Source organism: Rattus norvegicus, chromosome 17 (genome assembly GCF_036323735.1).
Source record: "Rattus norvegicus strain BN/NHsdMcwi chromosome 17, GRCr8, whole genome shotgun sequence".
Classification (NCBI taxonomy): Eukaryota; Metazoa; Chordata; class Mammalia; order Rodentia; family Muridae; genus Rattus; species Rattus norvegicus.
The window spans coordinates 71,217,232-71,232,245 of NC_086035.1; the positions used below are offsets into that span (position 1 = coordinate 71,217,232).

At 44.7% G+C, this 15,014-nt stretch overlaps 1 protein-coding gene across 2 annotated transcripts; it reads left to right on the top strand.

Moving 5' to 3' along the window:
* Nucleotides 1-2,379: 2,379 nt before the first annotated feature.
* On the top strand, nt 2,380-8,673 carry Ucn3 (urocortin 3). Of its 2 annotated transcripts, none has more exons than XM_063276701.1 (2): nt 2,380-2,650; nt 7,743-8,673. In XM_063276701.1, exon 2 carries the CDS (start codon nt 7,754-7,756, stop codon nt 8,246-8,248), a length of 495 nt encoding a protein of 164 aa, XP_063132771.1. In that variant the 5' UTR covers nt 2,380-2,650; nt 7,743-7,753; the 3' UTR covers nt 8,249-8,673. The 2 variants fall into 2 exon arrangements, with proteins under 2 accessions (XP_063132771.1, NP_001073677.1); NM_001080208.2 differs by having other exon boundaries at nt 2,425-2,650; nt 7,748-8,673.
* Nucleotides 8,674-15,014: the final 6,341 nt, after the last annotated feature.

The following is a 15,014-nucleotide window of genomic DNA, read 5'->3' on the forward strand; positions in this document are numbered from 1 at the left end:
TCACCCTGGTGTATGGGTGTGAGGAAGCTGGCAGACTGACCAACTCAGCTGCCAACCAGGCCCAGATCCAGGGCTTTGAGTTGGCCCACTCCAACGTCTACCCTATCTATGAGCTGCTGGAGCGTGTGAAAGGTCCCTGCGGACCAAAACTGCAGGATCTCTATGATACAGGGCAAAAACAGTATATGTGAGAGGGGTCCCAGTGAGGATCCAGTATTGATAGTGTAGCAGAAGCCAGAAGCCTTGAACCAGACCAATGACTTGTTGCAACACACATTTGCAAGTAAGTTGCAAGGGCAAATGGGTATACCTTGTGACACACTAAAGTTTCCATGGTGAGATGGGTTTTTTTGTTGTTGTTTTGGTGGTTGTTGTATTTTGTTTATTTTTATTTATCTTTGTTTCATTTTGTATTTTCTTTTTAGGGACAAGGTAGCAAGGGCAAAATCAATGGGATGGGGAGCTGAGTGGGACTGGGATGCATGATGTGAAATTCACAGAGAATCAATAAAAAGTTAAGAAGAAAAAAGAAAAAGAAAAGAAAGGAAAGAAAAGTAACCAAGGTTTAGTGCCTCACCCTAGGCTGTTTTGGTTACCACAAATGGTGTGTGGACAGGTGGTTTTGTTACCACTGAACACAGAACAGACAGATGTTGCTGAATATCCTACAGGGCTCCATAAAGACTGCCACATCGAGGGACTGTCTGACCAAAATGTCAGTACAACCAAGGTAGAGAGACCCTGATTTGCATGAGCCGTGTTTGCGATCATCCTAGGTCTGCCTCCCTTCCACATCAGAGCTCATAAAAGAGAAATGAGTCAAGTTCAAGTTTCCTACCACCTACCCTCCTTCTATCTACCTGAGGCCCCTGGATGCCTAAAAAAAAACAAAACACAACAAACAAAAAGCAACAACAACAAAAAGATTCTTCTCAAAGACTAGTATACACTAATTAATTAATTGATGACAGAGCTGGTGGATCTGAACATAAATCTAGTTGCACTTTACCTCTGACTTCCTGAGAATCTCATCTCTGAAGGAAGGGGCTTCCTTTTCATATCTCTCTAAAACTTGTGCTACTGGAGGGTAGGGTCCCAGGCTCTGTGCCCTATCACTGAGCTATAGTTTCCTATCTTATAAAGAAGGTTAGGTTAGAAGAGACTGGGTACCTTAGCCTCCTTCTCCACTTATCCCTAGAAAGATTTATGGACACTGAAGAGTCTTAATTGTCTAAGAAGTCCACCTAGCTAGTTCTTCACCCAGAATTTCAAGAAAGGAACAGTCATCTAGGCTGGGGTCTTTGGTTTTGACATGAAGACCATGAAGACCCAGCCCGTTCCATGGCTCTTTAAAAATTCTACTCAGCCGAAAGTCTAACATGGACTAGGAATGGTATCGTGCCGACTGTAAGGCTGGTCTAACCTTACTCTGTGACCCTGAGCCTATGTGGTCCCAACAAGATTTCCCACAGCCTCAGTCTTTTCATCCATGAATTAAGGGTCACCTGCATGGACTCTGCCCCCCTTCGAATCTTCTAAGACTTATTAAAACGATGTGTGCTCTTTAAACAGGTCTTCAAAGCACTTGTAAGTGTAGGCCAGACCTAGCTTCCTTTTGCCTGGCTCCTTCCCAGCTTCCTCTGTCCCTCAGCTCCATCCACACCAGACCACTGTGAGCTTGCCTCCTGCTCTCCTCTCACTGAGCACAGGGACCTCTCACTCGCTTAGATCTGCTCCATTCTAAACTAGGGTATTTGCCCTTGGTAATTGAGTGTGCCTTCTCTCTCCCCCTCCCCCCCTTCCTCCCTCTCTCTCTCAAGCTCTTCTCTATACCAGCCCCAACTTCCTTATCAATGAATTCCCCCAGAGTCTGAAAAAAAAATGCCTGACTTACAGTAAGTATCCAGTAAATACTGGGTTCACAGATTAGTAAATTTCAAGTGATTTCCTACTAAAAATCTCTAGACACAGAAGTATTTGACAAACAGTGACAATGAGCTGTGTGAGTAGCCGGCTAACACCGCTGTCAGAAGCCACAAAAGGACAAGGCAACAGATGAACTGCAAACCACCTTCTCTGCTTGCAAAGCAGTTTGGAGCCCCAGATTACCAATGGGAGGGTGAACGGGAGAGAGAGGTTAGGGGAGGCTAGAATTAGCCTGAATTAAAACCAGTAATGAAACTGTCCAAAGACAAGGCTTCTCAGCTTACCTGTGGTTTGGGTTCTGTTGTTATCTTTTTTTTCTTTTGCCTTTAATTAAACAAGCAAGTTGCAAGGGCAGGAGGGGAAGAAGGAGGTGACTAGAAGAGGGAGAGGCGGGAGGTTCCAGTCTCCTGAGTACCTGTCATCTCTGTGACGTGCACAGCTGGCTCTAGTTGTATTTTAAATGAAATCTCATCCTAAAGTAGACACTACGTCTGGAATTACGATCCACCCTGTGATCTGTCACTTTTACATACATGCACAGGGGAGTGGAGCGGTTTCCATAGAGAGGAACTACCACAGCTCACTACGAACAATACCAGAGAAGACGAAGCTGCGACCCCGAACGGCCAGGAGTTCAGAGGACCTGCGGGGAGCAGCCCTCCGGGCCCAGAAGCTGTGCCCCTCGACCTGAGCACTTCCACCCTAGAGCAAAGTCCTCTTACAGGTAAGGTTGTCCTCGGGGACTGACTTATGAAGTGTAAATGTATTTTCTCTCAACAAGGGCTGGCTACTAGACAGCTGAGAGCTGGCAGCAGCCCCTCGGTGGGAACTCCTGGGAAGGGAGTGCTGAACTCCACCGCCAGGCTTGTTTTAAATCAGCAGGAATTGGTACCAGAGACACCAGGGAGAAATTATTCAGGGGCAGAATGATTATTCCTGTGTTAGTATACAGAGACCTGCTTGGAAGAGACCTGCTTGCATATCCAATGCAGTCTGTACACACACACACACACACTCTCGAAAGCATGCATGCATTCATGTGTGTGTGTGCGCTCTCTCTCTCTCTCTCTCTCTCACACACACACACACACACCTCTTGTCTCTGAGTACAGTCTGTCTATGAATACAAAAACCGTCCTTGGTGATACTTTACAACTGCTTAGGGATCCCAGAGCCTCAGACACTAGAGGCCCATATTCCACACTGCCTCAGAGCAGCAAGAATGCATTGCTGTCCGGTACTTGGGTGTTCTTCTCACCTGTGGCATCTCCTTTCCTTCCCTGGCATGGTTGGGGGGAGGGCGGGGAGCAGGTCCCACAACAACCCCTGGTGCTAACCCAATGCAACAGGAAAGGTGAAGAATTCCCCCAGCCCTGAATCTGTTCCAGCTTCTAATGCTGAAAAGGGGGGGGGGGGCGGTTCAATGACTACAATGGCTTCCACCTGTGAAAGCCAGTGATCGGGAACACATTGGGGGATGTCTCACATCTACCGTTTCCCAGGAATTCTATTTGCTGTATCCTTTCTAAACTAGGCTATATAAAAATGAATAAATAAATAGAAAAAAAATAAATAAATAAACAAACAAACCTCTTCTGGGGATGGAATAGTTAGGACACAACTGTAAATAGCCTATCCTCCATCTTCCAGGGAAGAGCAGAGCCTGTCTTGCACAAGCCCTCACTTTTTACATTCAAGGGAAAGTGTCTCGGGTCTAGGTCTAGTCTGGGGAGTGTTCCACAAAACTCTCCCAAAAGTAAAATATTTCGAAAAGCTTCATCTTACAATATTCGAAGTGTTTAGTGTCCCCTAAGTTCTGCAGCGTGGACTCACTAAAATGTTTTAGCCTTTTTAGGTGCACTTCGTAGTTGAGTTTCTTATCTGTGTTTGCAGACATGGGCCCCAGAGGTCCGGCTCTGTCTTTGCTGCTACACTTGGGAAGCTGAGAAACCCATGGTTTCTGCATCCTGTGCTTTTTTTTTTTTCCTGTGAGTCTGGCTGGATCGTTCATGGCCTCATATTTTAAGCTTGATTCTGTTAACTGTTGTCGGAAGTGAGTGGATCCCTTTAAAGACCCTGTAGGAAAGTACTGCTCAAACAGCCTCAAAGAGGTCAGACACCTGACAAGAAAAATATAGGTTCACAGATTGGCTTCCCAACCTTAACTAAATATGGTGTTTCCATAGGAAGTAACAAGGATGCCTTGATGCTGTTTCAGTTGGGGTAAAATGGTCCTGAAAACGTTAACAGAGAAGTCCGTTCAAGAATCATGAATCGCCTAGGGAACCTTGGCATCTTTTCGTGTAGTTTTGCTTTACTTCATTTGTTTATTTCGGCTTTTCAAGGCAGTCACACATTGTCTTGGGTTGGCTGGTACTCCCTGTGTAACCAATATGGCCTTCAAGTCCGACTGCCCTATCCCTGCCTCCCAGTACTGACATTATAGTTATGTGGCACTATACCTGAAAATGAATATCTTTCCTCTGATTTTATAACCCTTGGAGAGATACAGATGAATTATTACAAGAAACATCCTGAAGAGAAATGTGACTCTGTCTCCCAACCCTAACCATGGCTTTGATTGTGAAAATACCCAGCATGGTACAGAATCCTTATACTCGAGATACCCCAGAGCCAGGGCTTCTCTAGAGGGACAGTGGGTCTGGGTAATGGTCTTTGCTTTACATCTTTTTATTGGTGTCAAAGCTGATGTTCCTTTCTCACCCGAAACACCCACAGTCTCATAGGCGTACACTAGAACTTAGGGTCCACAAACAAAGTCCCACACAAGACATTTTCCCACAGACACTTACTATGTATCATTTACACATCATTTGCTTCCTTCCCATGATGACTTTCTTCTCTGATGGAATCACATGGCCTAAAGAGTAAGACAACAACATATTCCTCTCTGTGTGTCCCTGTCTCTGTCTCTCTCTCTTTCTCTGTCTCTGTCTCTCTCTGTCTCTCTCTGTTTCTCTGTCTCTGTCTCTGTCTCTCTCTCTCTCTCTCTCTCTCTCTCATACACACACACACACACACACACACTCGATAAATAGATGAAAAGGGATCTCACCTCTCAGCCCAGGGTCAGTTACTTGTGGACTTGAGATAGGACACAAATATCCTGAGGTAAATATGGGGGGCTCCAGGGAGGCCAGGTCATAGCAAAAGAGGAAACTTTAAAAAAAAATTTCCTGGGAAAACTGTAGACTGATTTTGCAGAACTGTTTTCTACACATATGTGTGCAGAAATGCATATGTGTGATTTCAACAAAAGCAGGACAACCAAAGCCCTTTGCCTCGGAGAGCATACTTGTCCCCTCAGTAACACATAATAATAGCATGTATCTGCACAGAGAAAATACCTCTAAAAGGAGAATGGAAACTAGGTTTTCCTGCCTTAGGGGAAATAAATTTCCTTAAGTGCCTGAAGGCTAATCTGAATGTCAGTTTATATAGCAAGTATTTATTGAAGATGCGATTTAGTATAGGGCTCTGTTGGCTGTATCTGCTGCTACCCAGGTTCTCAAGAGCCCCGGGGAACAAAGGGAGAGAAAATCTCCTCATCACAGAGCCTGGCACATAGCAGAAGAATTGGAAACAGCAAAGAAACACAGAGTTCAGAGTGGCCCGGGTCTTTAAGAGGCTGGCTTGTAAATTCGGGCTTAGTTCACACAGGAGGAGCAGCCAGGAGGGGTAGGGTTAGTCCCAAGATGGACTTGGGTGCAAATTACAATGTTTGTGCTTCTCGTATAAAAATCTAAGCTGGTCCCTGCTGCTGTGCCACAGTGGGTTTCAGGAGAGGAAGTGGAGTGAGTGTAGGATCTGGATGTCAAGGCTGTGTGTGCCTGAGAATCCCCTCACTTAGAGTCCAACCAGCTCCAGGAGGAAGCAGCCTAGGGAGTGGGGTTAGAGCACACACGTTCGCACATTGGCCATTTGACTTTAATTCATCACTTAGCCTTTGTGAGACAGTATTGTCACCCTGTTTGCCCAATGAGGACATTGAATGTCACAGGGCTAAGGAATCTGCCTGAGGCTTTCAAAGGACCAGATGGACCCTGAGCAAATTCTGTCTAATTCCGAAGTGTGTGCTGTCACTAAAGCCTGTGGCACACTCACAGCTGGCCTCTGTATATGTATTCAGTTTCTTTAAAGCAAGGTTCATTTTGTCACAAAATACTATAAAATATTTTCGATAAAAATATTTCATATTTTTATCAAATGCTTATGATGCTAGACATAAATAAATTGCTTTAAAAGGAAAGAAAGGTGGTAGCTATGATGTGCATCCAGGAAAGAAGAAACTTTTACAGGAAACTACAACCAGTGCAGGGGGCTTGAATGTGCATGTGTATGTACGTGTACATGTGTGTATATGCATATATGTGTGACTGCATGTATCTGTGTGTATTATATAAATGCACGTGTGTGAGTGTGTGTGTGTGTGTGTGTGTGTGTGTGTGTGTGTGTGTGTGTGGAATGTGTGTAGGACTTAGAGGTTGTTTCAGAGAACTGAACTCAGGCATACATGCAGTCTGAGCTGGGTCTGGTGGCATTTGCATAGTTTTCCAGTACTTGGGAGTCTGAGGCAGGAGGTTTATAGCAGGAGCTTGAGGCTAGCCCAGGCTACATCCTGATCAGTTCCATACTGGCCTGAGCTAAAGAGAAGGGTTCCTGTTTACAGCCTAAGGAAGTCTAAGATTGCCTTGAGACCACCCCTGTTCATCTATTGGGAAAGGGCATGGCCTAGGTCACATAGGCATTAAGGGGAGTTTAGAACCCAGCCTTCTGATTACATGTCCCCTGTCACTATACACCATGCCTGCAGATCACAAGACATCCTTTCTCACTGCTAAATACTCAGCAGAATCCCTGTGTTGGTTTACTTAAGAATATCTCTTGCCTTTTTATTATTGCAAATAGATTCTTCTTTTGTACAATATATGCCAACCACAGTTTCCCCTCCCCTGTCCACTCCTCCAAGCTTTTCCATACACACCTCCTCCTTCCCCCAGACCCCCACACACTTCTGCCAATCGTTCTAAAGGACAAGCACAGACAACTAGTTCTGAAGACCAGGAAGGTGGCCACGTATTTACTTAGTACACGTGTTATTGGCTTTTTTGGGCCAGTAGCAAAGCTAAATTAAACAAGCTAGAAATGCCAGACTGGCAAACTCTCAGACTGTAGGGACCATCAGAATTAATGGGCGGTTAACTGTTCTGCATTGCTCTAATAAAATACCAGGCATGGGCAACTTCAGGGAAGAAAGGGTTATTTTGGCTCATGGTCCCAGACGTCTCAGTCCATCATGGTACAGCAGAATATAGACGCTACCATCATGATAGAGGGAATTCAGACAAGAAACAGCCAGGGGTGATATACCTCCTAGAAACACACCCCATACCCCAGTGAGTTTCTCTCTCTCTCTCTCTCTCTCTCTCTCTCTCTCTCTCTCTCTCTCTCCCTTCTGAGTTTCCAGAACTTTCCAAAAGTACCTCTATCCAGAGACCAAATATTCAGGCCTGAAAGCCTACAGAAACCACTACATATCCAGAAATATCCGAAGGATGCGTTAAAACACAGATTGCTGGTCTCTGTGTTTTGATTTTCGCTGGTTGTAGAGAAAGATCTGAGAGTTGTTTGCCATTGAAACAAATTTCCAGAACATGCTGATGTTGCTTGTCTGAGGATCAACCTTGAGAAACCTCCCAGAAGACCATTAGAAAATACTCTATTAGACTATATACCCCATGTCCTCCTCAGACCTAAGTCCCTCTCACACCTATTTCCACATCCTTCTTTCCTAGTACAGGGAGCGATGCTGATGCCCACTTACTTCCTGCTGCTTCTGCTGCTGCTCCTAGGGGGCCCAAGGACAAGCCTCTCCCACAAGTTCTACAACGCAGGACCAGTCTTCAGCTGCCTCAACACAGCCCTGTCTGAGGTCAAGAAGAACAAGCTGGAGGATGTGCCGGTGCTGAGCAAGAAGAACTTTGGCTACCTGCCCACACAAGACCCTTCGGGAGAAGAAGAGGATGAACAAAAACACATCAAGAACAAAAGAACTTTCTCAGACGCTGTGGGTGGGAATGGAGGTAGAAGCATCCGGTACAGATACCAATCCCAAGCACAGCCCAAAGGAAAGCTGTACCCGGACAAGGTCAAAAACGACCGGGGCACCAAGTTCACTCTGTCCCTCGACGTTCCCACTAACATCATGAACATCCTCTTCAACATTGACAAGGCCAAGAATTTGCGAGCCAAGGCAGCGGCCAATGCTCAACTCATGGCACAGATTGGGAAAAAGAAATAAAGCAAAGGCCAGGCAGGAGGGCGCCCCATCGAGACAAGAGCCCCAGAATAAAGGGGAGGGAAACTGAGGACGTGCCCTCGAATTGCAAAGGACGGATGGTCCGTTTTCACAGGCTACTCCACTGCTGTACCCCTCTGACCCTCTCCTGCTTCCAGCCTGTGCCCACAATGGAGGTTAACGTCTCTCCCCATATCTTGTGTTTGCTTTCTAGTTCCCTGTGGCAACAGACAAGTTCACACAGTGCCCCTCCTTTCCAAGTTCCTCCCTGATGTCCCATGTCTGAAGAGAGAGCTCTCGGGCTCCCTCTTTGTTCTATGTTGGTCTGAGCCTCGGCAGAGACACGGAGAAGCACAGCTCACCCTCTTGCTACCAAGTACCTCCCCTACTTCCTCATCCGGATTAAAGTCAGTGGCTTCTTGAACTTGTGCTTGTCTCTGCTTTTTCTTCCATCAAACTCTGAGCTTAGAACAGGAAAGGCTAATGAGGGATGTTAATGCGGGTGGATCAATCCCCAGTCCCTCCAAGGAGCAGCATCTGATAAAGAGAAAAGGAAAGATTGAGTGTCAGTCTGTTGGCTTTCCCGTCTCCATCTCAATCCATCTCTGTAAATAGGTCCTACAAAAGGAGCATAATTTCAGATTTGTTTCTGAGAGAGCATCAGGGCTATGGAAGGGCAGTAAGCTGCAACGTTCCAAACCTCCCTAGGCATGGAGCCACGGGTTTTTTTTTTCCCCATGGTGTGTGTGTGTGTGTGTGTGTGTCTGTGTGTCTGTGTGTCTGTGTGTCTGTGTGTCTGTGTGTCTGTGTGTCTGTGTGTGTACATGTGTGTATAGATGCATGCATATGTGTAATAGCATTGTGTTGATGGATGTGGCTGCATGTGTGTATGCATGTTGAAGGTGGAGGCTGACGTCGTCGTCTTCCTGAATAAAACCCCATCCTTATACACGGAGGCAGAATCTCTTACTTGAACCATAGCTCACCGATTCAGATACTGTAGTTATCTAGGTTGCTCTGGGGATCCTCTGTCTCCCCCTCCCAGAATGTAGGATTATAGAAAACCCACCAACCACAGCCCCCCCGCCCCCAAACCCCACCCTTTTTATAGAGATACTGGGAAGCTTGCATGATGTCTTAATTTCTTTCTGTTGCTGCAATAAGACACTATGGCCATGGCAAATTATGAAAGAAAGTGCTTATTTTGTGCTTACAGTTTTGGAGAATTAAAGTCCAAAACCACCGTGGTGGGGAACATGCCAGCAAACAGGCAGGGAAACATGGTACTGGAACAGTAGCTGAGAGCTAACATCTTGAGACAGAAGGCAGAGCAGACAATGGCAAAATGGCTCGTTTTGAAACCTCAAAGCTTGCCCTCCAGCGACAAAGCTTTTCCAATAAGGACACGCCTCCTAATCCTTCCCAAACAGTTCTGCCAACTAGAAACCAAGTATTCAAACAAATGAGCCATTCTAAATCCAACCACCACACATGGCAAGTGCTCTACCCACTGAGCCATCTCCCCGACCCCTTCCCTGCAATCTCTTTGAACCCACATACCTACCCAATACAGAACAGGGCACTGCGGCAGATCCTGATGTCTCTCTGATACAAGGGGGTGCTTCTGCTGTCTGAAAGCCAATAAACTAAGTGAATGAACAGAGGCAAATCTGGAAAGAAGCCAATGATGAACTTGAGAGTGTGGACGGTTGTGTAAAATTACAAACATATTCATAGATACATATAAAGAATCCAAAGATAAGAATATTTAATATGAACAAAATTCTTCTAAAACTGGACCACACTAACAACTCTCTGGTGGCCTCCTGGCAGCAAGACTCAATGGTCAGATTCCCAGAAAAGACACACACACACACACACACACACACACACACACACACACACACCCAGGAGCATCAGCATCACAACCAAAGATAAAGTCAAAATAAAACCAAAGTTAGGCAGTCAAGTGTGGTAGCACACACCTTTAATCCCAGCACTTTCGAGGCAGAGAGTTCGAGACCAGCCTGGACTACAAAGCATGTTCCAGGACAACCACGGCTGTTACACAGAGAGACCCAGTCTTATAAAAGGCATTTTAAGAAAAATGAAGCTGGGGCATAGTTCAATGGTAGACATTTGCCTAGTTGTTGGCAAGGTCCTTGGTTAAAGTCCAATACACGGAGAGAGAGAAAGATGGAAATGAATTTGGAAAATGTTCTGCCACTTGTGCAAAAGTGCACAGCTTTCGGATCAAATATATGTAAGGAGCTATTTAAAAAAATAAACTTAATAGGAACAAATCCAAAAGAAAAACAAACAAGGATGTGGCAGATCACATGAGCACATAGACATGTGCAAACTTCGTAACGACTGCACTGCTACAACTACCACATGTGATGCTCTCATCTCTCATATGGGCAAATGTCTGTGAGTTTCACTACCCTGGTGATTTTAACGGCCACTCTCCAGAATTATTCGCCAACATTCCTGCAATTCAGAGAGAGACGAGTTGGCAATATACAGTGAAATTATAAAGTTTTACATTCTTTGACTTAATAACCATTCTTATATAAGCATTATGGGAAAATTTTAAACCTTAAACATTATTAAATGTTAAATGCTCTATCTCCTTAGATTAATACTCGAATCTCAGAGAAATTAATTTTTCTGCATATTACATGTGCAGGAGAAAATCTTGCAAAGTCACTAGTGTTCCAAAAACCAGGCCTGATACGTATCTATGAATATTATCTTACTTAACTTTAATGAGTATTTTCCAAGGTCTGTAAGTTGTTTTTTTTTTTTTTTTCAGTTTTGGAGACAGAGCTTGAAGTTAAAATGATACTGGAGGTGTCTCTGCTGTGGATGGCAGAGTCACATTCATCCGCTGGTGACCCCTCTCTTAGTCAGTATTGCAAGCACTAGAAACTAGTGTATAAGGATGGGGTTATATTCAGGAAGACAACGAAGTCAGCCTCTATCTTCAACATGCACTCCATCTCTAAGAGCTGTGAGCTTAACGAGCTGCAGATGTGAAAGCATTAGAAAATAAAAAAACCTTCACATAAATCAGGGAGTTAATAGTATGGTCCCCAGCATGTGAACTTACAGATGATGAAAATGTGGGATAACACATGAACTGGGATGGCTGTCCCAATCTGAAACTCATCACTGAGAGTCGGTAGAACACAAGGTTTCCTTTCAGCGAGCCCCCATCCAACAGTTCTGTTTGTCTGCACATACAAACCCTGACTTGAGATTAAACAGTACCTCTATATAAATTAATCATAATCCCTTCAACACATGGGAGGGAGAGTTGGCCACATCCAAAGAGCACCGTCATTCCTATCTAACAGGCCCAGTTCACTTTTGTGTTGGTAACTTTGGAGGAGAGCCATCTGTCACTGCCTGAGGAAGTCCCCTGGTCCTCCTGGTTTCTCCCCAGTCAGACGGGGACTAATGCACAGATGAGAAGTCACCCCGCCAAGCACAAGGGCATAGCAGTTCAGCTCAGTGATGAGCTGGTGTTACCTACTCTAGCAGCCATGGCAATCAGTACCTGACACAAAGGGAGCTTTGAACACACAGGAATTAAGCACTGTTCAGGGAGCTTCCATGAGTTCTAGACACATAATAATGCTGCCATTTTCCTAGGACGCTGTTTTGAATTATTCTGTAAGACAGTTGTGAAGGAACAATTCAATGACCTGGTGAGGGAGCCTCCTATAATCAGTGTTTGAGAACTCTCAGAAACTGTGGCACTGTCTAGTGATGGCCACTCACCCTCTTGGGATTAACAGTTTCGATGGCGTCACTTAGGTTTTCTTCAATCAAGTGGGAGGAAATGACTGATCAATGTGGAAGTGCACAAAGGTGTCAGGCCTCGCCTCTGTGAGCAGGTTTTGGTTGATCATGTCACACGGAATATTAGAGGACCATGTCTGACTCAGAACCCTGCAATGGTGGCCTGGACAAACGAGAAGGTGTCAAGAACAGCGAGTTGAGTGGAATCCATTTATTATGCCTCTTAACTCGTGTGTAAATTACGTTTTATTGATTACGTGCACGCGTGCACATGCAAGCGTTCAATGCCACAGCACAAATGGGGACATTTGAGGTCAATGTACAAGAGCCATTCTCTTCTCCTCCTATGAAGTTCCCATGGTTTGAACTCAGGTCATCAGGCTTGGCAGCAAACACCCTGACCCCTGAACCATCTTGCTGGCCCTTCTAACAGACTTATATTCAGTTTATTACTTTCACTCTCCACGTTCACTACAGGCTACTCTCTATGAGAACAAGAATTATGTTGTTAAGTGTTGTGTCCCTGGTAGCTAGACTAAGGATAAACCTACCATGCATGAGTGACTAACAAATTAAACGAAGACGTTTCAAGCTTCTGGAGGTATAAAGAGGTTGTACACATTTGACTTTAAACTACACTGTTTACAAAAATCTAAGAACACCTGGCATAGAAGAATTATACTAAGCCCTTTCACTCGCAATTGAATTATGAACTTTTCATAAATAAATTTAAACCCTGTAGAGTCAAGTAATGATTTTTCTAGTTTATGAATGCTTCTTCAGACAGGTGAGGGTAACTAGTTTAAACTTATAGTTTAAATTTTAAAATTATTACTAAGGGCTTGTGGAAAAGTTTGTCATACTACAGCTGTCCTTAAATGGAAATGGGATAATATTCAATTCATACCTGACCTCAAATATTTAGTACCATTTTTTGAAGTATAAATAGCATTTTCTTTTTTTTTTTCTTTTTTTCCGGAGCTGGGGACCGAACCCAGGGCCTTGCGCTTCCTAGGCAAGTGCTCTACCACTGAGCTAAATCCCCAACTGAAGTATAAAAAACAGTATCAAAAATGTGTGTGGATCCTGTAAAGGCAAGTGTGTAAGTTTGCCTACCTGAAACGCTGGGCAGGTGTAGCAGCTGCCTGTAATCTTGGCATTCAGAAAAGGAAGATGGGGATTGCAGAGCAAGCTGGGTGTTCCGCTCAATCGGAAAGCTCTGAACTCATCTCAGAGACCTTACCTCAGCAAACAGTGAAGAGAGTGATCGAGGGAGGCACACGCCCAGTTCAGCCTCCGACCCCCACACACCTGTGCACACATGGGCACATACACTTGTGCACACACATGCTCCCCACACGAGTGCACACATGCATATAAACGCGCGTGTGCACACACACACATACACACACACACACACACACACACACACACACACACCTCACGTATACACATGGAAAAAAGGAAAACCCAGACTTTCAAATAGTGGGATTCATAAGGTTTATTTTAAAACTCAAGAAACGGTTCTCATTTGAATACTATTATGTAGTTAATTTTTAAAATAAAATCTACAAGTGGTTTGTGTGTGAGCAAGAGGACGTGCTTCACTGATGCCCTCTAGTGGCTAAAGAAAAAAGGTAACAAAGGTGTAATAAAGAAGGTAATGAATTTTAGCTTTAAAAAAAAAAAAGGCCTAACAGAATTGTAAAGCACTGTATAGGATATTCAAAAAGAGGTGTGGCCTTGTTGGAAGACATGTGTCATTACGGGGTGGGCTTTGATGTTTCAAAAGCCAACTCCAGGCATAGTGTCTCTATCTCTCTGCCTCAGCTACCGTTACAGCATTGTCTTAGTTAGGGTCTTATTGCTGTGAACAGACACCATGACCAATGCAAGTTTTATAAAGGACAAGGGGCTGGCTTATAGGTTCAGAGGTTCAGTCCATTATCATAAAGACAGGAGCATGGCAGCATCCAGGCAGGCATGGTGCAGGAGGAGCTGAGAGTTCTATATCTGAAGGCTGCTAGCAGAATACTGACTCCAGGCAGCTAGGATTGGGGTATTAAAGCCCACCCCACTGTGACACACCTACTCCAACAAGACCTCCCCTCCTCATAGTGCTGCTCTCTGAGCCGAGCATATTCAATCCGTGGCAAGCAGCATGTCTATCTGTTACTGGCCATAAGAATAGTAGGCTATGGTTGGGGGGTTTAGTTCAGTGGTAGAGCGCTTGCCTAGCCAGCGCAAGGCCCTGGGTTTGGTCCCCAGCTCCGGGAAAAAAAAAAAGAATAGTAGGCTATCTCTCTGAAACTGTAAGAAAAGTCCCCAATTAATTCCCAATTAAATGCTTTCTCTGTTTCTAAGAGCTGTCTTGGTGTCTCTTCACAGAAGTAGACCAGTAACTAGGACAGTGGGGAAGATGTCCTTGATGGTAAATGTTGTCAAGTTGACAAGACTTCCAGTAGCCTAGGAGACAAACTTCCGAGTATGTCTAATTCTATGAGGCATTTTCTAGATAGGGTTAATTAACACTGGAAGACTCATCTGAAAATACAGACAGCCCCACTCCATGGGCTGCAGCCCTGGAATAAAAAGAAAAATGTCAGCCAGGCATCAGCATTGAGATCTCCCCCTCTCCATCTCCCTCTTTGCCCTTCTTCCTTCCTCTCCCCTTCCCTCTCACGAACTCATGTGTGAAGTGGTTTTTAAATACCCCACCCTCTCTTTACGTCTCTCCCGGTTCCCCAGGTTTTCTTTACTCCAGTTCAGAATTTACATCGTCATCATCAGACCTCTGAAGTGGTTCAGAACCAAGCCTGCTGGCCACATTCATGAACTCATGTAATTCATGTAATTGAATGCCATTGTCAACTTGACCGGATCTTAGGATCACCTCGGAGACATATGTCAGGTGTGTCTATAATGGTATTTCCAAAGAGATTTAGCTGAGGAGAGAAAGTCC

Excerpts from the sequence above, each read along its gene's own strand:
- Ucn3 (XM_063276701.1), top strand. The coding sequence starts at position 7,754 with ATGCTGATGCCCACTTACTTCCTGCTGCTTCTGCTGCTGCTCCTAGGG.